General features: G+C 38.3%; 1 protein-coding gene across 1 annotated transcript; it reads right to left on the bottom strand.

Moving 5' to 3' along the window:
- Positions 1-730: 730 nt before the first annotated feature.
- On the bottom strand, positions 731-22675 carry CHMP4C (charged multivesicular body protein 4C). The gene is made up of 5 exons (XM_070747985.1): positions 22339-22675; positions 9271-9448; positions 5969-6077; positions 5020-5128; positions 731-3228 (listed from the first exon to the last, which is right to left on the bottom strand). Exons 1-5 carry the CDS (start codon positions 22529-22531, stop codon positions 3164-3166), a joined length of 654 nt encoding a protein of 217 aa, XP_070604086.1. The 5' UTR covers positions 22532-22675; the 3' UTR covers positions 731-3163.
- Positions 22676-22962: the final 287 nt, after the last annotated feature.

Genomic DNA, 22962 nt, shown 5'->3' with positions numbered 1-22962 from the left:
TATCTACCAGGTCTTTAGAGGGAAAAGCCCAATGTAAGATCAACAGCTGGGGAAATGGTTGATATCAGTTAATGATTTTATTTTTGTATTGGCTTAGTTGGTGTATTGGTTATGATTGGTTATAATGCAAGCCATCAAAATTTCTCCATTAATTTTTTTATGAATCATAATAATACAACCATAATGCCTTAAAGGTATATTAAATAGTCACTAGAATAAAAACTACTGAATATAGGGAAATCTAGGAAGAAAATTTTAAAGTATGTTTATCCATCCATTCAATTATACATCAAAATACTAAATAATAATTGAGAACAAATCTGGAGTTTGATATACTCTTGCTATGGTGAATTTTAAACTGCTATTCCCTAAATTAAATTCTAATATAAAAATTTGTAAAATTTTCCATTCAAGAATTAAATTTAGATGGGATAATATTGTGATTTAATAAAGAAACTATCTGATGATCTCTATTAAAGTAAAAATATGTTTAAATTCCTGTGTGATATATCTAGATAATACTTAGACACTAAGTAACATATTATTTAATGGCCATTGTTAAAAATTGTTCTGAATCACTTATTGTATTATTGTTTTATAATTAGAATAGTAAATCAGAGACCCTATAGTCCTAGTAAATCTTGAATTTCCACAAAGATACACAATAATAAATGTCCTGAATATATATTTCCTTCATGGAATATGTTTCTTATAAAAAAGCAATGTCAGATTTTAAATTGCACCATTTAATACTTATTAGTATATTTAAATCTTTTATATTTCCGGAAAGTAACAATAATGTCATCTTAAATCAAAATCCAAAAGAGAGATAGGCTAGGGGGGAAAAGTTGCATATGCAGAGACCATTTTCAGGGATGGAAAAAAAAATCCCACTGGCATACATAATAATTTTGGAACTTGTCTACTATTTTGAGAAATTTAAAACTTTTTCTTCATAGGATTCATTTCCCAGATTTTAAAAAAAAGATAGTTCAAAGAAGATACATAAAAATCATATAAATTATTACATTGAAATATTTAAAGAAACTATACTATCCAAACCAAAAAATGAAGAAATAGATTGAAGAAAGTTCATTTAAAAACAGCAATAATAAAGTATTATATTTTTTCTGCCTAATAAGGTTCTGCAATATCTTGACTGCTATCAAGAAAATGTACATGAATCCAGCACACAATTACTTGAATGTAATCCATTGGATTTACTGAATTATGACCACCTGTTTTTAAAGATACTGATAAACTCAATTATCACTTACTGGTCACTCAGCCAAAAAAGTTGTTCTAATTTTTTTCCCCTTTTATAAAATCAAATTAATCTAAGTTACATAAAAATCAGTAAAAGTTTGGTGGCACTAAATTTGAGTAAACTAAATCATACCCACAATATTTTAGACTGCATAGTGCATCATAGTTTCCCTGAATACACTAGACCAGTTATGGCAAACCTATGACATGGGTGCCACAGGTGGCACCTAGAGTCATATCGGAAGGCATATGAGGCGTTGCCCTATGTTAGCTCTAGTGCACATGCGTGCACTAGTCAACTGATTTCCAGCCTTGGGGAAGGCCGTTTCACCCTCTAGAACAGTGTTTCATTCGCTGGCTGGGGAATTCTGGGAGTTGAAGTCCACATATCTTCAAGTTGCCAAGGTTGGGAAACACTGCTCTAGAAGTTTCAGGGAAACTTCCCTGAAGCCCCGGAGTGCGAAAAACAGCACAATGGGCCAAGCAGAAATCTGTTTTTCTGAATTTCCAGTTTGCCCATTTTTTTTACCATCCCAGGCTTGTGCGCATGTGCGGAAATGGGGAGGATTGTGTGCGTGCACAGGGGCAGCGAGGTTGTGCGCATGCGTGGGGGGAAGAAATGGGTGTTCACGTGTGCGTGCTATCACACGCAAACACACGCGAAACAAAAAAGAAAGGTTTGCCATCACTACACTAGACTGCATGCCTCTATCACCTTTCATACTCAAACGTTAAGTGGGTTCTTGATAAAATATGAATATTCTAGATTAGTTTTAAGTGCACTTGGGATAAGACAGAAGCAATGGACTCTATATGTGTTCTAATGACTTATGTAGGCAGGGAAAAACTTTTTTTTAAAAAATCAGAATCACTAATTCCCAATCCATTAAAAGCGGAGTAGGAGAATGATGGGCAGTGGACGCTCATCCCTGAGACTTTTTAGGATTATAAACAACCTGAAAGTCAATCAATCAAAAGTTCTATTTTCTGAACTGCACCTGGAGCAATTTCAATTTCAAGGCATACTAATCATCTAAACACAGCTGGTAATGGATTTATAACGCTCTTCTCTGATGATCTCTCACTGGAAACCTTATAAGATATTATCTATTCAGTGCAAGATCTGCTAGATGTTCACCCAACCTCTGTTGAAGAACTTCACTGGAAAAAAAAACTTCAACACTTCTATGACAGCTTGTTCTACAGTCTCTATTATTGTACATGGCAGTTCATACAGACAGAACAGTGCTCTTGACATCTACCTTGAACCCACTTCTTCTAGTTTTAATCCATTTAGTTTGGTCCTGCCCTCTGCATCCTCTCTCTCTTTCAGCAGAGGTCCACTTTTATCATTATCTTAGTTTTTAAAGTACAAAATCTTGATTTCTGCTTTGTACTTTGAACAAGCCATTGGCATTATAGAAGAACCATAGAAAACAAAGACCCTACTGCAAAATTGCCACAGGATCTCTCTAGTCAACCTAAGGACCATGGCTTTTAATAATTTTGTTTAGAAAAATATTTGGAAACGAGATTCCAAAACCAAGCCAATTTTAATTCTCTTTCAAACCATTATAACACTCACTATTGCACCAATAGGCTTTGCAACCTACACATGTTTTGTGCATTTAAAAAAATTAGCTAAAAAGAATAACCTTAATTAAAATTCAGTCTTGCTTGTTATCTGGTTTCTTTAGCATAAAAATGGTATGTCTGGAGATATACCCGAAGAGAAAGATTGTAATAGAGAATGCTGGCTTAAAAAAAACAAAAAATAATATATACAATACTATATAAAATATATACATATATTCCATCAGAGACCATAAACTCTATTCTATGAAGTCCTTCCATGATATTCCCATAATATTCCCTTGAAGCCAGTGAGAAATTGCTGTTAAGATGCCCATGCTGCCAATTGCTGCATATCTTCATCTTCTTCTACCCTCTTCTTTGAAGATGCTATAATAAAAGATAATAATTGATCAGGTTACTGGAATAACAGAGATGCAGTTTTGCTGTCTCTGGAAGAACTTAGTATAGTGGTATCTCTACTTAAGAACTTAATTCGTTCTGTGACCAGGTAGAAAGGTTTGTAAGTAGAATCAATTTTTCCCATAGGAATCAATGTAAAAGCAAATAATACGTGCAAACCCATTAGGAAAGAAATAAAAGCTCAGAATTTGGGTGGGAGGAGAAAGAGGAAGGAGGAAGAGGAGGACAGTCGCTGCCAAAGTAAGAAGGTGAGGTGAGGGGAATCAAAAAAATCCAAAACTTTTAAGGCTTTAAAAAAAAAAGAGGGACTGCCCAGAGAGAAGGGAGTGTTTCTTTTCTCTGGGCACTGGCAAAGGTTTATTCCCTCTCCAAGCGCCCAGAGAAAGGAAAATGCTTCGTTTGCTCTGGACTGCCAAAGCCTCCTGAAGTGCCACTGAAAGGCTCCTCTGGCAGCACAGAAAAGCCCAAGATGGCCAGGATTAAAGGGGGAATGGCAGGAAACTGGCCAGGCCTTCGTGACGCTCTAAAATTCCTTGGGAATTTTTTCTGGGCTCGGGTTCTTAAAGTAGAAAATGTTTTTTAAGAAGAGGCAAAAAAATCTTGAACACCCGGTTCTTATCTAGAAAAGTAGAGGCGTTCTTAAGTAGAGGTACCACTGTATTTGGATTAGAGGCATGGTGGCTCAAAAATTAACATACTTTCCCAGACACATCTTGTAAAAGGATGACTTCAGAAAGTCTATTCAATAAGAATTGCTTGCATAGTTTTATTTACATCAGATCACAAGACTTAAATCCAGATGGCCAAATCCAAGTTCAGCTTTGGCTACCACCAAATTATTACTCTCTGTACAATTGCTTCACCAAAGTCCAATTACTATTAGTAGTCCTCGCTTACCAATAGTCATTGGAACAGAAGGCCATCACTAAGCAAGGAAGGCACATCATGTGACTGTACTATCTTATGATAGAAGTTCCAGTTGCCATTATTGGGCAAATCCCATGCAGGAGCAGTATTCTGTAGTCAAGTGATCACCAACTTTCTGCCAGCTTCCCCCTGATTTTGCTTGTTGAAAGTTGGGAGTGAAGTTTGCAAATGGTAATTATGTGACACAGGATGCTGTGATGTCATAATTTTGAGCTAGTTGTCAATGTCTAAATTAGGACCAGGTGACCATGGGGACACTGCAACAACAAAAGGACCATTCATACCTATACTTCATTCACATCAAGAACTTATATCTCTCTTATTTATTTATTTAATTAATTAATTAATTTGTATGCCGCCCCTCTCCATAGACTCAGGGCGGCTCACAGTAATAGTAAACACAATGTAAAATACAAATCTAATATTTAAAAACTAAAAAACCCATAATTAAAAAACATACACACAATATACCATGCACAAATTATATAGGCCTGGGGAAGATGTCTCAATCCCCCCATGCCTGGGTCTTAAGAAGTTTACAAAAGGCAAGGAGGGTGGGGGCAATCCTAATCTCTGGGGGGAGCTGGTTCCAGAGGGTCGGGGCCGCCACAGAGAAGGCTCTTCCCCTGGGTCCCGCCAGCCGACATTGTTTAGTCGATAGAACCCGGAGAAGGCCAACTCTGTGGGACCTAACTGGTCGCTGGGATTCGTGTGCCAAGATAGCTACTATTATATTCAGGTATGTTAAATTTCTGTGATTGTTCCATTTCTCCCCAATAGTCCTATAGCCTATTTTTATAAGAGATTAATTAATATAAGAAAACAATTTACCAGGACGAGAAGGCAATGGGTTAGCTGGGACGCTTGGTAAATGAACGTTTTTCATCTTATTATTGAGTTCCTCTTGCTCCAGTTCTTCTAATTCTGCCAACAGTTCATCCTGAAATTTTAAAATTTGGCAGGTTATATTTTCAAAAAACAACGCCTACTGTCAATAGAACCTCTATTTTCAACAGTTTCACAATATTACCCAAACAAGTCTAGTTGCCAATACAAACTTTATTTTTTTAAAAAAACCAACAACTTTATTTTGGGTTTTCAGGGACCAATATAAATGGATATTTTTAGGACAAGTAATTTTTATTGGAAATCTGCAGAACAGCAGACAGAGCTGGTAGGCACAATTAAACATGTCATTCGTTTATAATCCTTGCATTGCCACAAGATATCCAAGTCCAGTCCCACTTGACTCTTATCTAATGCCAATTTAGTACTGACCATTAATTGACCAGATTTTTGTATATGAATAAATCTTCTCTGCTGCAATTTTATGAATGTATCTGATTTTTTGCACCTGACAAGGTCTCAACCAAATATTTTAAGCAGCTATTTGTAGTTAGTGGTACACAGCTTCTCTGAATACCAGATGGCATGTACTAGAAGAATGCATGACTGACCAGCTAGAATAAAATTAGGAATGCACCACACATTGCTACTTACCTATGTAGATTCCAATATGTCAAAAATCAAATGATTTTGTCATAGCAAAAGAGGTTAAATTATTTTGACATAGCAATTTGAATTCTCTTTTGAATACTTTATTCAAGACAGAACAGTATTTTTGAATAAATGTCTTTTCAGTCATTTGAAAATTCGACTACGTTTAAGGAAAATTTTTTGAAGCACTTGGAAAAGAGCTAGACAACAATTATAGCAAATTTAAAAATAGCAGTAATGTTAAAGTCAGGACCATTATTTGTTCTTAAATGTCAAAACATACCTCATCAAAGTCATCACCAACTCTTCTTGTGAGAGCCTCTGTGATTTCTTGGGCAATATCTTGTTGCTCGGTGATATCTTGCATCATGTCATCAATTTTATCCAAGTCCCTAAGGATAATAGGAAAAAAAGGAATTCTTTAGTCAATTTGTATATAGATAGGATGGCATAGTGGATTCTAGTAAAATTCTGAGGTTTTCATGAACATCAATAATCATCAAAATAAAAAATAACAGCAAAATAGAGATTTAAATTTTGGAGAGGAGGCTATTGAAAGTCTGGGGAAATAGCAAAGATATATTATTAAGTTATTTACTTTAATAAAACAATGCAATAAAAGGAAGCATAATTAATAAACTCCCACTCTTTATAAGCCATTATTCTGGCTTATTGGGGCATTTAAAGGGCCATCAAAGACAAGTTTAGCCTATGATAAGATTAATGTTACAAGAAAATTCCTTCCAGTATTCAAGTTGTAAACTCCATAAGGACTTTAAATTCTATAAAAGCACTTGAACTGCTTACAAGCAGTAGTGAATAGAATAATATTATAATATAAGCAAATGTAAGCAAAACAGATATGTACATAAGAAGCAATCCCAATCAGTTTTCAAGCAGTTTACATATTGGAGATTTGGGGAAATCTATTTGGGAACTTAAGCATGGTATCCTAGAGAGGGTCAAGACATAAAACAATTGTGTTTCATGCCCAGAACATCATGAACCTTTTCCGGTTTTGAGGATTAATTTATGGAAAGTCACTGTACTATTTTTGGAATAGCTGAACCGGCAAGATTTATAGAACATTCAGAAGATTTCTGGAAGATTCTGTTTCTCCAAAATATATACCTTCCAGATGTACAAGTTCAACTAACACATGTGTAAGGAATTATCATCGTAACAGAAGAATTTTGGAATTTGAATTCCATTTAACTTCAGGTACGGTGTTTTCCTGAAAATAAGATGGTGCCTTATATTTTTTAGACCTCCGAAATATGGCCTTATTATTGGGGGTTATTATTTCGGGTGCAGGAGATGCGCTGGGTCGCCAGACACAAGTCTTATTGGAGTCTGGCAACTCCATGGCATGACCAGTCTGTTTAGGGAAACACCTTGCACAGTACAGAAACTCTTCTCGTGAGGGTGAGCAATTAACAACTGAGTTTATGTACTGAGGAAGGTGTTTCCCTAAACAGATGGGCCGAGAGATGCCACAGAGCTGCCAGACTCCAGTAAGATGCGGTTCTCACAGTGAGGCACAGTTTGGGGGTGGTAGGACAAGCGGGGATGGGACGGGCTGTGAAATGCACATCTTATTGGAGTCTGGCAGCTCCGTGATGTCCCTCGGCTTGCAAATTAGTAAAACTCACCCAACAATATTACTAGAGTACAGGTCTTGTGTCACTGCCTGTGTGCACCCCCCCTCCCTCCCTTCTCTCCTTGCTAAAACAGTAGCTTCTGCAAAAAGAGTGGCTCCCAGCTAGGGGAGAGCGAGAGAGAGCGAGAAAGCTCTGTACTTTGGAAATACAGTGTTCCCTCAATTTTCGCGGGTTCGAACTTCGCGAATAACCTATACCATGGTTTTTCAAAAAATATTAATTAAAAAAATACTTCACAGGTTTTTTCCTATACCATGTTTTTTCCCGGCCGATGATGTCATACGTCATTGCCAAACTAATAATTTTTGCAAATAAATAAAAATAATAATTTTTGCAAATAAATAAAAATAATAATTTTTGCAAATAAATAAAAATAATAATTTTTGCAAATAAATAAAAATAATATTTTTTGCAAATAAATAAAAATAATAATTTCTGCAAATAAATAAAAATAATAATTTCTGCAAATAAATAAAAATAATAATTTTTGCAAATAAATAAAAATAATAATTTTTGCAAATAAAAAAAAATAATAATTTTTGCAAATAAATAAAAATAATAATTTTTGCAAATAAATAAAAATAATAATTTTTGCAAATAAATAAAAATAATAATTTTTGCAAATAAATAAAAATAATAATTTTTGCAAATAAATAAAAATAATAATTTTTGTTAATACATAATTATGTTTATAAATATCAGGATCACTGTCTTATTCAATGGTGAGTACGAGTAATAATGGTGAGTAAATGGTTGTTAAGGGAATGGGAAATGGTAATTTAGGGGTTTAAAGTGTTAAGGGATGGCTTGTGATACTGTCCATAGCCAAAAATGGTGTATTTACTTCCGCATCTCTACTTTGCGGAAATTCAACTTTCGCGGGCGGTCTCGGAACGCATCTCCCGCGAAAATCAAGGGAACACTGTATTGTTGAGTGAGTTTTACCAACTCCCTCTGCCATGGCATTGCACACACACCGCAGGACTGGCTCGGCTCCTCTTGCCTCTGCCTCCGGTGGCGTTTTGAAATGCACTCCTGCCTATGAGAAGGAGGAGGCGAGGCAGGGATCGAGGCTCCGGAGCCGTTGCAGTGGGAAAGCCCAGGGCCCCCCCATCCACCAGGACAACCTGGAGAGATGCAAAAGTGCCCTTCCACTTGCCTGCCCCAAGATCATCCTCTCTGCACCTCTGGCTCAGCATGTGACTTTCTTAGCGGGCTCCGTAGTAGGGCTCTCCCGCTGCCTTGGCTCTTTCTTGCCACCGATTACCACTGGGATGAGTTAAATCATAGACATGAACACCAAACATTTCTCCTGCTGGTTGAGTTACTGCTGCCACCTTCTTTCTGAGGAAAGGATGGGGGACTTGGTACAAATGGGAGCTCCATGTGCTAGGAGCAGCCACCAGCCAAGGGAGTGGCTATCTTTGTTGCCCCCAAGTAGGCTTGGCCCAGGTGCGTGGGGGATGTTTCCCCTTTCCCTGGAAAATAGTTGGGGGGGGGCTTATTTCAGCACATGCCTGAAAAGCCCTGTTGGGCTTAATATCAGGACATGTCCTATTTTCAGGGAAATATGGTATATTCAATTTGAAGAAAGGCAGTTTAAAAGGAAAAAAAGATGCCTATTGATAGAGTCATACAGAAATTTTAGTTGAAGCAATATGTATAGCTTGCAGTGATCTATGGTTCAGGCCATACTGATCTTACTTGCTGCAGAGCAGGTAGAGTACATCTAAGAAACGAATATAATTTTAGATTAATGTAATAGTAAATTCCTAGCAGCTTTATATCTAAGTGAAGACAAACCTTAGCATCATATAGAAGAATGGAACATCTCAATTCTTATGTAAGAAAGATACTCACCAAATTCCAAAAATGTAAGATTTAATGTTATTTCCTGTGAGGTTTGACAACATTTTTCACTTACATGTTTTCATGTACTTTTTTCATGGCCTGAGCAGCATAGCCCATATTCTTGAACACTTCTGTATTTGTGTGGGAATTTTCAAGAGCCTCGCGCTGGAATTCAATAGTGGAAAGAGTCCCATCAATTTGGCTCAACTGTTTTTCATATCTCTTTTTTCTTTTCAGTGCCTGCAGTGCAGCTGGTGAAGTAAGAAGAGGGAAAAGTATCTCATAAGCCAATGCAAAAAATACCTATATAGATGTTTAGTTCTTAACATAAATCAGAGATAGATTGCCACATTTACTCAGCAAGCAAATTCAGTGAAGCTACATAAAACAGAGAGTTGAGATACCCATTCAAAGAACAATTTGATTAAAGAAAGCTATACAAAATTCCAAACCATTTTGTCAACTTACTGCAATAGCTAAAGAATTTGGTGATTCAAAGCAGGTTAATTGTTCTTCCCTCTGAAAGGCACTGTATCATATTCTTAACTTTTTACCATTTAACAATAAAATTACTGCTATACATCAATCAGAAATATCTTTCGCTATACAAGGATAAGAGAGGTGGTTTCCACCAGATATTTTAAAATAGATGTCCAATATAATCTCTTCAGTGAAGGAATCTTTCCGTATCGAATTGATCCCGGAGGCCAGCACATTTGCATGTGTGAGATTTCTGCATGGCCATTATCACAGAACAATCTTTTTCTTTAATTTGGGAGGGGGTGCTGTTACTAAATTTTCTATGTTCAGTAACAAAATTCCATTCAGCCCCCAATAAGGAAATTTATTTTTTTACAGTATTAAATAGCTGCCCAGAGTCCCTTGGGAGTAGATGGCATAGAAATTGAATGAATGAATTAATGAATTAATGAATTAATGAATATACATATATTTTTGCTGATTTCTTTGCTTTCGTGCATGCACAGAAGCAAAGAAAGGCTTTCGTGCATGCAAGGAAACAAATTCTTCAGCGGGGGGGCGCAGGTGCGCATGCATTGCCATTTCTGCTTACGGATTGGCGATCCCAGGCGTACCGGGGGCAGCCCAATACTGAATCTCTTCCCATTAGCTATAGTGGCTCAAGGCGTCAGGTAAACCATTACAACAAATGGAGGGGAGGAAGAATCCAATATTATTTTGAATAGCAAGATGTGTTGTATCTTCATTCATTCATTAATTCATTCAATTTCTATGCCATCTACTCCCAAGGGACTCTGGGCGGCTATTTAATACTGTACATAAATAAATTTCCTTATTGGGGCTGAATGGAATTTTGTTACTGAACATAGCAAATTTAGTAACAGCACACCCTCCCAAATTAAAGGAAAAGATTCTTCTGTGATAATGGCCATGTATGGTTACTGAGGCATATAGAGACAGCAAGAAGAAATAATACAGGAGCAGTCTGATGCAACAATTGCTAGAATTGGAAAAATAATTATGAAAAAATATATATTTTAGGCATTTATATTACCACTCGATTTCTAGAATTTCTAGGCAATGTATAGCAAAATGTATAGCAAAATTTGTATAGCTGCCCTGAGTCTACGAAGAGGGGCAGCATACAAATCTAACATAGAAACATAGAAGTCTGACGGCAGAAAAAGACCTCATGGTCCATCTAGTCTGCCCTTATACTATTTTCTGTATTTTATCTTAGGATGGATATTTGTTTATCCCAGGCATGTTTAAATTCATTTACTGTGGATTTATCTACCACGTCTGCTGGAAGTTTGTTCCAAGGATCTACTACTCTTTCAGTAAAATAATATTTTCTCATGTTGCTTTTGATCTTTCCCCCAACTAACTTCAGATTGTGTCCCCTTGTTCTTGTGTTCACTTTCCTATTAAAAACACTTCCCTCCTGGACCTTATTTAACCCTTTAATATATTTAAATGTTTCGATCATGTCCCCCCTTTTCCTTCTGTCCTCCAGACTATACAGATTGAGTTCATTAAGTCTTTCCTGATACGTTTTATGCTTAAGACCTTCCACCATTCTTGTAGCCCATCTTTGGACCCGTTCAATTTTGTCAATATCTTTTTGTAGGTGAGGTCTCCAGAACTGAACACAGTATTCCAAATGTGGTCTCACCAGCATTCTATATAGCGGGATCATAATCTCCCTCTTCCTGCTTGTTATACCTCTAGCTATGCAGCCAAGCATCCTACTTGCTTTCCCTACCGCCTGACTGCACTGTTCACCCATTTTGAGACTGTCAGAAATCACTACCCCTAAATCCTTTTCTTCTGAAATATTTGCTAACACAGAACTGCCAATACAATACTCAGATTGAGGATTCCTTTTCCCCAAGTGCGTTATTTTACATTTGGAAACATTAAACTGCAGTTTCCATTGCTTTGACCATTTATCTAGTAAAATAGATAGATAGATAGATAGATAGATAGATAGATAGATAGATAGATAGATAGATAGATAAAATAAAATAAAATAAAATAAAATACAAACAGAATACAATGAAAGAAAGAAAGAAAGAACATGGAAGCTAAAACAATATAATAGGTATAATAGGAAATTGCTAGATTCCAAAAGCATTTGAATAGAAGGTTGGAAAGCTGATGTTATACAAATAATCCTCAATTAAAACCATTCATTCATTTAGTGACCATTCAAACTTACGATGCCACTGACATATTACTGGTCTTGGCACATACAACAGTCGCACAGTCCCTGCAGTCACATGGCCACTATTCAGGTACTTGTTCTGTGTTCCTAACTAAACTGTGTTCCTCTCTCAAAAAGTAGAAAACAACAGATTTCTGTTAATATTTACCCATATTTGCCTTGAGTGACAAATGATAGAAAGGATGTGGGAGTTTATCAAAGCTAAATCTTGTACCACTGTTATAATTATCCAAAACTGAATTTCCCACATCATAAACAAATTAGAGTCAGCAGTTAAAAGGATTCTATATGGCACCCAAAAATCTATTTATGCATCTTCATCTTAGATTGAAATTAGACTTTGTACATCAATGATATAAGTGAAGAGGGAAATTTGACTTTTATAATAAGAATTCAATAAAGAATTGGATTTCCTATGTTAAAAGTCTGCAGATTGACTGGAAAAATATTTTCTTTCTAGACTAGAAGAAAAGTTGCAACTAGAAATATTTTGCTACATAGTATTCTACTTTGCAATCTCTGTTTGTGAACATGCAACCAGACTTGATCTGTAGTATCTTGAAACTAATCAATTGTTACTCAACTTCAAATAGTAACAAGTTATGGCAATGTCATCATACATTTGGATCAGTGGTGAAATCCAAATTTTTTTACTACTGGTTCTGTGGATATGGCTTGGTGGGCTTGGTGGGCATGGCAGGAGAAGGATTCTGCAAATCTACATTCCTACCCCACTCCTGGGGGAAGCTTATTGCAAAATTTCCATTCCCACCCCTCTGAGGCCAGCCAGAAGTGGTACAGTGGTACCTCATGATACGAACCCCTCGCCATACGAACAACCCGAGATACGAATCCGGGGTTCAGATATTTTTTGCCTCTTCTTACGAACGTTTTCCGTCTTACAAACCCGCCCCGGCCACCCGGCTGTTGCTTTTTGAAACAGCCGGGGGGGTTCCCAGTGTCGTCCTGAACCCGAACACCAAACCCGAACTTCCAGGTTCGGCGTTCGGGAGGCCGCCGAGAAGCCCCCCGGGTGTTTCAAAAGGTGACAGCCGGGCGGCGGGGCTTCTCGGCAGCCACCCGAACCCGAACTTTTGCCAAATTTCCGGGTTCGGCATTGGGAGAACGCTGAGAAGCGCCCAGCTGTTTCAATTGAAACAGCCGGGCGGCGGTGGTTTTTTGCGTTGTTGTTTTTTTCGTTGCACGCATTAATTCATTTTTCATTGTTTCCTATGGGAAACAATGTTTCGCCTTACGCACTTTTCGCCTTACGAACCTCCCCCGGGAACCAATTAGATTCGTAAGATGAGGTATTACTGTATTTGCCAGTTCTCCAAACTATTCAAAATTTCCACTACCGTTTCTCTGAACTACTCAAAATTTCTGCTAAAGTTTCTCTAAAACCTGTTAGAACCTTCTGAATTTCAACTCTGATTTGGATGCTAATCATCATCAAGAAATTTGCAACACATTTACTCATAGCTATCTTGCAATCACCACTGGGGTATTTTCCTGAATTTACCAAAAGCAATTAACTATGCCCTTTTGGACAAAATTGTTGATAGTATTTATGAGAAACACAATAATTATCCTATAAGAGCACATTTTTCTAGATTTCAAAAGCATCTAAATTCTCTTTAGAAATTCAAATCTTTGGAAGTATGCAGGATATACTAAGGCTCTGTCCATTTCACCCACAACCTCTGCCTGTTTGACACAAATGGAATTTTAACTCTTTGTCTGAATGTGGGGTCAGGATTCTCTGACTGCAGGTTCGCGGCAGCAACTGTAACAGAAACTGGAATGTTCTGGCATCCTAGGGCACCAGTGTAGGCTTGCCAAGAGGCAAAAATGGAGGAAGATAGCTGCAGTGGGGGATTTGAACTCAGTCCTTTACTAAAGCTAAGGACTGCAATGGCTTTGTTAAAGCGAGTACTTACTTAATCACTCCAGAAATTGTAGTTGTTAAATGATGCAGTCATGTAATATCTCACTTTATTGTCACATGGCTCAGTGATGGAAATTCTGATCCAAACTGTGGTTGTAATTCGAGGACTGCCTGCATTCTACTGTAGTTTGTTTCCTTACGATTTATATTAATACTGTATTGTTTTCTGATTGCTAATTTTAACCCTATGACAATTATTAAGTGTTGTTCCTCATGATTCTTTACAAATGTGTGTGTGTATGTGTATATATATATATGTATATACACATACGTGTGTGTATACATGTGTGTGTGTGTGCCACATGTTTTTGCTGAATTTGAAAATTAAGGAGACTAGGATAGATCTATTTCGGCCTCATCAGCTAGCCATACCCTCACTGGGACTTGAACCTGCAACCTTTGCCTCATAAGACAGAGAATTAACCTCTAGGCTACAGTATCCAATCCCTTCAGCTCTGTACCAGGGAAGGGTTACATATTTTTGTGCCGAATCACCCTGGTATATTGAAGGAACATCACAGGTCCTTTTTTGCCTCTCGGCCCAATCCAGGGCCATTTCCAAGGCAGTTAATTTATTGATAGCTGACAAACTATATTCTGTATATGTACACTGACAGCATATGCACCAAAGAAAAATTCCTTGTGTGTCCAGTCACACTTGGCCAAAAAAGAATTCTATTCTATTCTATTCTATTCTATTCTACTCTAATTTCCATATGTTTATCTCATGCTATACCAGTCTAGTTTACGAATGCTCACATAACCACAGAGATACATCTAGGTAATTCCAAATTATTTATTTATTGATTTATTGATTTATTGATTTGATTTGATTTGTATGCCGCCCCTCTCTGTAAACTCGGGGCGGCTAACAACAGTAATAAAAAACAGCATGTAAATCCAATACTAAAACAACTAAAAAACCCTTCTTGTAAAACCAAACGTACATACAAACAAACATACCATGCATAAATTGTAAAGGCCTAGGGGAAAAGAATAACTCAGTTCCCCCATGCCTGACGGCAGAGGTGGGTTTTAAGGAGCTTACGAAAGGCAAGGAGGGTGGGGGCAATTCTAATCTCTGGGGGGATTATGAATGAGCATTACAATCACCTTCACCAAATGCTGTAACAAATGCTGTACCATTGCATCACTGTAGTTACAGTATACGTAGCATCATATTCAATGATAACTGAATTAGTAACTGAGATAATATTATATAAATGTAAATATTATATAAATACACAACCCAAAATATTTTGTTAGGCAACTATGGAATGGAATTATTATGGGTAGTTAGTTTTCATGCTTCCTAGAATAATGTCACATTGTATGCTTTTTCTGGCCCCCTTTCATCAGGTATCAGTAACTTCCTTATCTACAACTTGCATACAATGCTAGATTTCCTTTAACTACTCTCCCCCACCCCCACAAATATATATACAGTACTGTATATATAAACAAAACTGAACAAATGCCTGGGAGATTTAGTGTCTTTTTCATGGCCCACAAACTATATTCTCTTCTTGATGTATGGGTGAAACAAAAAGTACTGTACCAATACAGTTTTTAATATAGTTGTACACATAAATACACTCCCACAAGTAAATATTGTTTTTCTTGGATGTATGTTTGCACACTCAGCCTTTCCTTTGTAACTATAGCATTAGCCACCAATGATAATAAGAACCTTGTCTTCAAACTGCAACACTCTCTCAAACATTTAACATTTCCTTGGGGCTCTAATCAATGTCTGGGTTCGAGGTTACATTAAATAGGCAACGAATGTGGGACCTGTTTAACACAGAGATCATGGTTTTAATACTATGGTTCATGAATTAACACAAAGTGTGACCTTAGCTAGAGTAAAGCACTATGAAGCCTAAGTCCAAGTGCTATTGCTATTGTAACTTATTCAATAAAATAATGAAACAAACGATGGTTATGTGCAATCTATGTGAATTCAATTAATGGACCACACTTCTACTTTTATATGCATAGTGTTGGAGCTTAGCAATCAAACCAGAATATAAAATCCATGAAGGATATACATTCTAATCTTGAAATTTTACCCAAGAACTAAACACAAACAAAATTGCCTGATATTCCAAGTTTATTAACAAATTTGTCATTAGCTTATGGATAGGAAATCTAGCCTGGATTGCTTTTGTGCATTTTTGTTCACCCTAAAGCACAATTGCTCAATTAAGCCTTTGCCAGCTGGTAGGTCAAATGCACTTATGTATCTATGCTGAGCAAATATTGTTCCAGACATTTAATGACATCATCTACCAGATTCTTTACCAATACTTTGAAGTTCTGATGAAAACCACTAAAATTTGTTCATTTTGAGGACTATGTGTATAATAGCCAAGCAGTGAAGAACAATATAAACAGAATCATTATCTTCTTAATCAAATTTTACAACTAATTGTTTCAACTAATAATTTTCAAGCTTCCATTAGGATTCTCATAACTACAAGAGTCTGTTGTATCAGAAATGTAGCTCGATATATAACAGAATAACAGAGTTGGAAGGGAGATTGGAGGTCTTCTACTACAACCCCTGCTCAAGCAGGAGACCCTATATCCGTGATGGCGAACCTATGGCGTGTGTGCCGGAATTGGCATGCAGAGCCATCTCTCCAGGCACACCAACCATTGCCTGTTGCTCTTCCAGAAATTGGCTAAACTTCTGGTTACCTGGTCTTCTGGTTTCTGGCATGCAAGAGCACCAGAAACTGGAAGAGCAACTCCTTGGCACGCATGTATGCCACGAAGCTGACCTTCTGGTTTCTGGCATGTGCATGCGCGCCAGCCAGCTGGTCTACCTGTACACATGCATGCCTGAAATCAGAAGGCCAGGTGACTGGTGCATATGCGCCTGCTGGAAACTGGAAGCTCAGCTTCCCAGTGCGCACATAGGCACAGTGGAACTGCTCTTCTGGTTTCCAGTGCTGCCCTGCATGCTCCCGTTTCGGCACTTGGTGTTGAAAAGGTTCGTCAACACTGCTCTATACTATTCAGACAAATGCCTGTTCAATCTTTTCTTTAAAATCTCCAGTAATAGAGCATCCATAACTTCTGGAGACAAGCCATTCCACTGATTAATTATTCTCACTATTAGAAAATTCCTCCTTAGTTCTAGTTTGCTTCTTTCCTCTCACCCATTGTTTCTTGTCTTGTCTTCAGGCACTTTGATGTTATAATATTATGTATTATTTAGGGCAGGATTTTCCAAAGTAGTCATTATTAAAGGTTGATGGAACTATCCATTATTGTTGTTACGGTTCATTGCACAGTCAATCAGATGTTCAGACTGGATTTGACATTTTTGTCCACCTATTGAGTTCTTCCCAAAGGCCTGGGACGGGAGGTGATGTAGATGTTTGATGATATTAAAGATAATGTTGAACATATTGAACATGTAATCTGTTCTAAGTAAAGCTGGAAATAAGAATGAAGGGAACTGGGAAGTGTTGAATCCAAGATTTTGTTCTCTTGCCCTGCCCAATCACAGAAGATGGTCTTAAGAGTTTTTAAAGTCACATTTTAAAATATAAAGAAATTTATTTAATAAGTTTAATATTAAAAATATAGAATTAAATTCAATAAGAATGTAATTTACACGTGTGGCATTTCTGCATAGATCTGGTAACAGTTAGGGTTTTTTATATTCTGCATTAGTTAGACTTCTACGACAAGCGGAGCAATGGCAGCTCCTTAAATGTTTAATGTTGTATGTCTTTGTCTGTCTTTTTTTTGAAAACAATAAAAAATATTTTTTTTTTTTTTTTAAAAAGAGTTTTTAAAGTTAGGCCTTTCTGAACTACTACCACGAGGTGTGCAAGGAACATCTCAGACTTCCCACTGCGCAATCAGAATTTTCCATCTATCCTCGGAGGACAATCAATCAATTTATTTTATTTGTCAATGCAGGCACCATCTATCTCTCTGTCTGAATGACTCTGGGCAGTGTGCAGTTAAAATCCAGCCAACTCTGCATGTTAAAACTAAATTGATTATGATTTTATATCAATACAGTGTCACATAGTTTCTGCTTTCAGTTGGGATGAAATGTAATCTAAAATTAGAACTCTACAGCTGTTTTTTTCTGTGCTTGTAGATCCATTCTTGCTAGCCAATAAAAATAGTTTCAGGAAGTATGTTCTAAATTTATATAATTGTATATTATAAAAATGGCTTGCGACAATGCTCTGGCTAGCTACCCTCAATACAACAAAAGTATTGACTACTTTAACAAGAAACTAAATAAATCTATTTTTTTAATTAAAAACTGTACACTTACAACCATTTGTTTAATGACTGTTTGAACTTACAACATCACTGAAATGCCCATTTTCCACCTTTATAATTGTTCTGTCATCCCCATACTGCCCTGGGAACTATAATATTGCTCCTTTACACCAGTGATTTTCAACCTTTTTTGAGCCGCGGCACATTTTTTACATTTACGAAACCCTGGGGCACATTGAGCGGGGGGGGGGGCTAAAAAAGTTTGGACAAAAAAATTCTCTCTCTCTCTCTTCCTCCCCTTCACTCTATTTCTTTCTCCCTCCCTCTTTCTCTCCCTTCCTTCCTCTTTCTTTCTCTCTCTCTCCATCCCTCTTTCTTTCTCTTCCTTCCTTCCTCTTTTTTGCTCTCTTTCTCTCTCCCTCCCTACCTCCCTCTATGTCTTTCTCTCTCTCTCCTTCTCTCCCTCTCTCTCTCTTGCTTTCTTTCTCTCTCTTGCTCTCTCTCTTTCTTTCTCTCTCTCTCTTGCTTTCTTTCTCTCTTGCTTTCTTTCTCTCTGAGCTTCGCGGCACACCTGACCATGTCTCGCGGCACACTAGTGTGCTACGGCACACTGGTTGAAAAACACTGCTTTACACGACTACTTTAGTAGCATAATGTAAAACACAATGACCTATTTCAAAATATCCATTTCATGTTTCTTCCTGCTTGCACATAACCACAATACATATATACCCTGATGATTTTCTTTCCTGTCCCAATGACTTTGCCGTCAGCCCATGGGTGAGACAATCCAACATCATACCTGCATTAAATCAGTGCTGTTTTCCCCAATTTCAACATTATCTTCACATTTTTAAAAAAATGTTAGGCTTTGCAACTCTTTATTTCAAAAGAAGATCGATGAAAGAGGCAGGGTATACAAATAAAGCCTCACTCCTTTTTCTATATACAGTGATACTTCGTCTTACGAACTTAATTGGTTCCAGGACGAGGTTTGTAAGGTGAAAAGTTTTTAAGACAAAACAATGTTTCCCATAGGAATCAATGGAAAAGCAATTAATGCGTGCAAGCCCAAAACTCATCCCTTTTGCCAGCCGAAGCGCCCGTTTTTGCGCTGCTGGGATTCCCCTGAGGCTCCCCTCCATGGGAAACCTCACCTCCAGACTTCCGTGTTTTTGTGATGCTGCAGGGGAATCCCAGCAGTGCAAAAACAGGTGCTTCGCTGGCAATGGAAATCCGGAGGTGAGGTTTCCCAGCGAGGGGAACCTCAGCAAAATTGCACCATTGCAAAAACACAGAAGTCCTCGAATCCCCACCTCCGGACTTCCGTTGCAAGCAAAGAGCCCGTTTTTGCGCTGCTGGATGGTGTTCCCCATGGAGGGGAGACTCAGGAGAATCCCAGCAGCGCAAAAACAGAAGTCCGGAGACGGGGCATCCCAGTGGCGGTGGCTTGGGTTTGTAAGGTGAAAATAGTTTGGACGAAGAGGCAAAAAAATCTCGAAAAGTTTGTATGACCAGGGGTTTGTAAGACGAGGTATCACTGCGAGGTATTACACATGCATTTTTTACATTCATCACATGTACAAAATACACAGTTTCAATCTTGTGATGGCAACTGCCATCTTTACTTTTTTGATATATCCCACTCCCAAAGGTGCCTTGTCTTGGAGGGGGTTATTTAACTCCAGTGATTTGAAACAGAAAAGGAAGGCGTCATTATATATTTATTTACTTATATAGTAATAATTAATAATAATTTATTAGATTTGTATGCCGCCCCTCTCCGAGGACTTAATAATCCTGTCAGTATTATTTTCATAATTTTAAAGAAATAACTTATATTACTTACATTATTTAATTCTCACACAAGTGACATTTTAAGCATGCATGTAAAATTTCACAACTGAATCCTAAAAACCTAGGTGTTCCATTGCTTCCATTGTTTATACCATGAATAAATGTTATTTAGAAAGAATGTTGGAATACCTGAAAGGCCAGGTTAGAGACAGATCATGAGTTAGAAATATATCTATGAGGACACCAGGAGACAAAAACAACTCAATGGCACACAGTCAATTCAGAAATACGTCTTACGGAATGAGTTGGATTTGTTAAGGCACAGCTATCTTTACACAAGGATCCTTAAAGGCATCATTAGCAATGCCCTATAGAAGATCAAAACAAACTTAAATGTGGTAATTGGTAGATAACCTTAAAAGCTTTGTTCAAAAAACAAGACCTCATTCTGAATATCATTAAACACAGAGAAGTTACATTACTGTAATTACTTAAGGCAACTTATTTATTCAACAATCAAAACTTCCTAGCAGGTATTAAGTTCACATACAAAGCAATCTGAAATGAGATAGAACAGTGTTCCCAAACCTTGGCAATTTGAAGATATTTGGACTTCAACTCCCAGAATTCACCAGCCAGCGAATGCTGGCTGGGGAATTCTGGGAATTGAAGTCCAGATATCTTCAAGTTGCCAAGGTTGGGAAACACTGAGATAGAAGCATTAAAAATTGCTCAAGGGAAAGCTTGCGGAAGTTTCTATTCCTGGGAAACAAATGTATGGGGAAACAACACAGGAAGGATTTCTAACAATCAGGGCAGGAGTGGGTTCCACTTACCTTCCCCACTGGTTCATGAGATGTATGATTGGTTTTTTTTATATTAAGGGTTTTAAATTGTTTTAACCATTGGATTTGTACTGTTTGTTGTTGTGAGCCGCTCCGCATCTCCAGAGAGGGGCGGCATACAAATCTAATAAATAATAATAATAATAATAATAATAATAATAATAATAATGACATTTTGCACACGCACGCTAGCTCCACTTGCATCCGGGCATCCGCTCATGCAATTAGGCTTCCGCGCATGCGCAGGAGCTAGGATCAGCCCAAAACACAGCTGAGGAGCTGATCAGCGGTGCTTCCCACAAAGAAATAACGGTCAGTATTAACTTGAGAGAAGGCAGGAAGGCCCTTTTTTGAGCAGCAGAACACACACAAAAAAAAGATGGCTGCGCACACAGATCAGCACCGACCGATCCAGTTACGTGACATCACCAGCAGATCGCTACCGGTTTGGGCGATCCGGTCCAAACTCGAAGAACCCACCCCTGCCTTAGGGTAGCATTTGAAAGTAGCATCCGCTGAAATCTGAAGGCAAAATGTTTTAATGTTGGGACAATTACCTTTAGAATTAAGCACAACAATGGCTCTTAAATATAAGAAGAGGGCACACAAGACCTTTAAAGCTCAGTGTTTAAATTTATTTCACTGAGGCTGATATCCCCTATGACAATGTTTCCCAACCTTGGCAACTTGAAGATATCTGAACTTCAACTCCCAGAAGTCCCCAGCCAGCATTCGCTGGCTGGGGACTTCTGGGAGTTGAAGTTCAGATACCTTCAAGTTGCCAAGGTTGGGAAACACTGCGGGCCTATGAGATGTAAAAACAAGAAAGGGAACATTATACAAAGTGATGTTATACCAGGGGGAAAAAAACATTTTCATCCTGGGTTCAGCCACCCATTATGATTGACCTAAAGGGGAGGGTGAGCTTCAAATATAGCAACAGCCAAATTCAAACTCTCAGATACAACAGCAACAATCTCCAGCACTCAAATTATAACTTTTGTTCAGTCCTGTGAACAGAGACAATTCTTAACTGTGACACAGATACCCGTCAACAACTGCTGCCAAATTTTAAAACTAAGTACAAGCAAGCAATGCATTTCAAGCGCCAGAGTTTAAAACGACGGTCACCAACCTCCAACTTCTAAACTGTATTTTTTTTAAAAAAACGCTGAACCAAATAGTAAAGTTGAAGTATCACACGTAATTAATGGCTCTCGAGGCAACATTTTGCAATCCAAAGTCACTTTCTGCCCTTCCTCATACCAACTCAACGAAAAAAGTCGTGGACAACTCTCTAAAACCGAGAGTTCGAACGATATTTTGTCCTATAAGGCAGTGTTTCCCTACTTTGGCAACTTGAAGATATCTGGACTTCAACTCCCAGAATTCCCCAGCCAGCATTCGCTGGCTGGGGAATTCTGGGAGTTGAAGTCCAAGTTGCCAAGGTTGGGAAACACTGCTGTAAGGCTTTGCACTTTGTACATGCTCAGGTGTCTCCTGTCCTAAAGCCCAAAGATCTCGACGATCTTTTTACATCGTTTTGATCTGCCAGGTTTAAAGGCCTGCTTCCTGGAGAAAACCCACCTCGCTTGTCCCGGGTGCCGTGTTTCTTAGCCAGGGCCAATTCCTTGGCGACCCTGGCTTCCAGGTATTCCTGCTTCTTGATCAGCATTTCTTCCGTCTCCCGCAGCCGCGCTAAAGCCTCCTGCGGGGTGGGGCCCCCTTTCCCCTTCCCCTTCCCGCCGCCGCCCTTGAAAAACTTCTGGATCTTGCTCATCTTCAGTCCGCCGAATCGCCACCGTCTTGACGGGAAGGCGGCCTGAATACCTCTTCCCTCCTTTAGGGGTTTTCTTTTTGCTTTGTTTTCTCCCTTCTCGACAACTAACGAGCGACGGCCAACTCTATCCGCATTCCCGAATCTGGTCCGGTCGCGCAAGCGGAGAAACGCCTAAAAAAGGAAGGAAGCTGGCGCGGCTCCCAAGTCCGACGGCGGAGCCACGTGACCCGCGCGCACCTGCCACAGGTGCTACAAGCGAGAGCGTGTGTGTGTCTCGCAACTGCAAAGGGGAGTAAGAAACTCTTACTCGGGAAGGAAGCAGCGCGCCCAGTAAAAAGGAGAAACGGCGACTTTGTAAAATGATAGATCTGGACTTGCTCCCCCCACTGGAACATACCGTCCCGAGCTGTAACTAAACTCCCGTTCCTGAA

This window comes from Erythrolamprus reginae, chromosome 3, assembly GCF_031021105.1.
Source record: "Erythrolamprus reginae isolate rEryReg1 chromosome 3, rEryReg1.hap1, whole genome shotgun sequence".
Lineage (NCBI taxonomy): Eukaryota > Metazoa > Chordata > Lepidosauria > Squamata > Dipsadidae > Erythrolamprus > Erythrolamprus reginae.
Note: the sequence above shows the minus strand (reverse complement) of the source record. Positions and strands in the feature narration are given on the sequence as shown.

What these genes read in the sequence shown, in the direction of transcription:
- CHMP4C (XM_070747985.1), bottom strand. Translation starts at nt 22,531, where the DNA reads ATGAGCAAGATCCAGAAGTTTTTCAAGGGCGGCGGCGGGAAGGGGAAG. An exon ending in CGGCACCCGGGACAAGCGAG is followed by an intron (nt 9,449 to 22,338) that starts GTGGGTTTTCTC and finishes TTACTTCACCAG; the next exon opens with CTGCACTGCAGGCACTGAAA. An exon ending in AAAAAAGTACATGAAAACAT is followed by an intron (nt 6,078 to 9,270) that starts GTAAGTGAAAAA and finishes TATTATCCTTAG; the next exon opens with GGACTTGGATAAAATTGATG.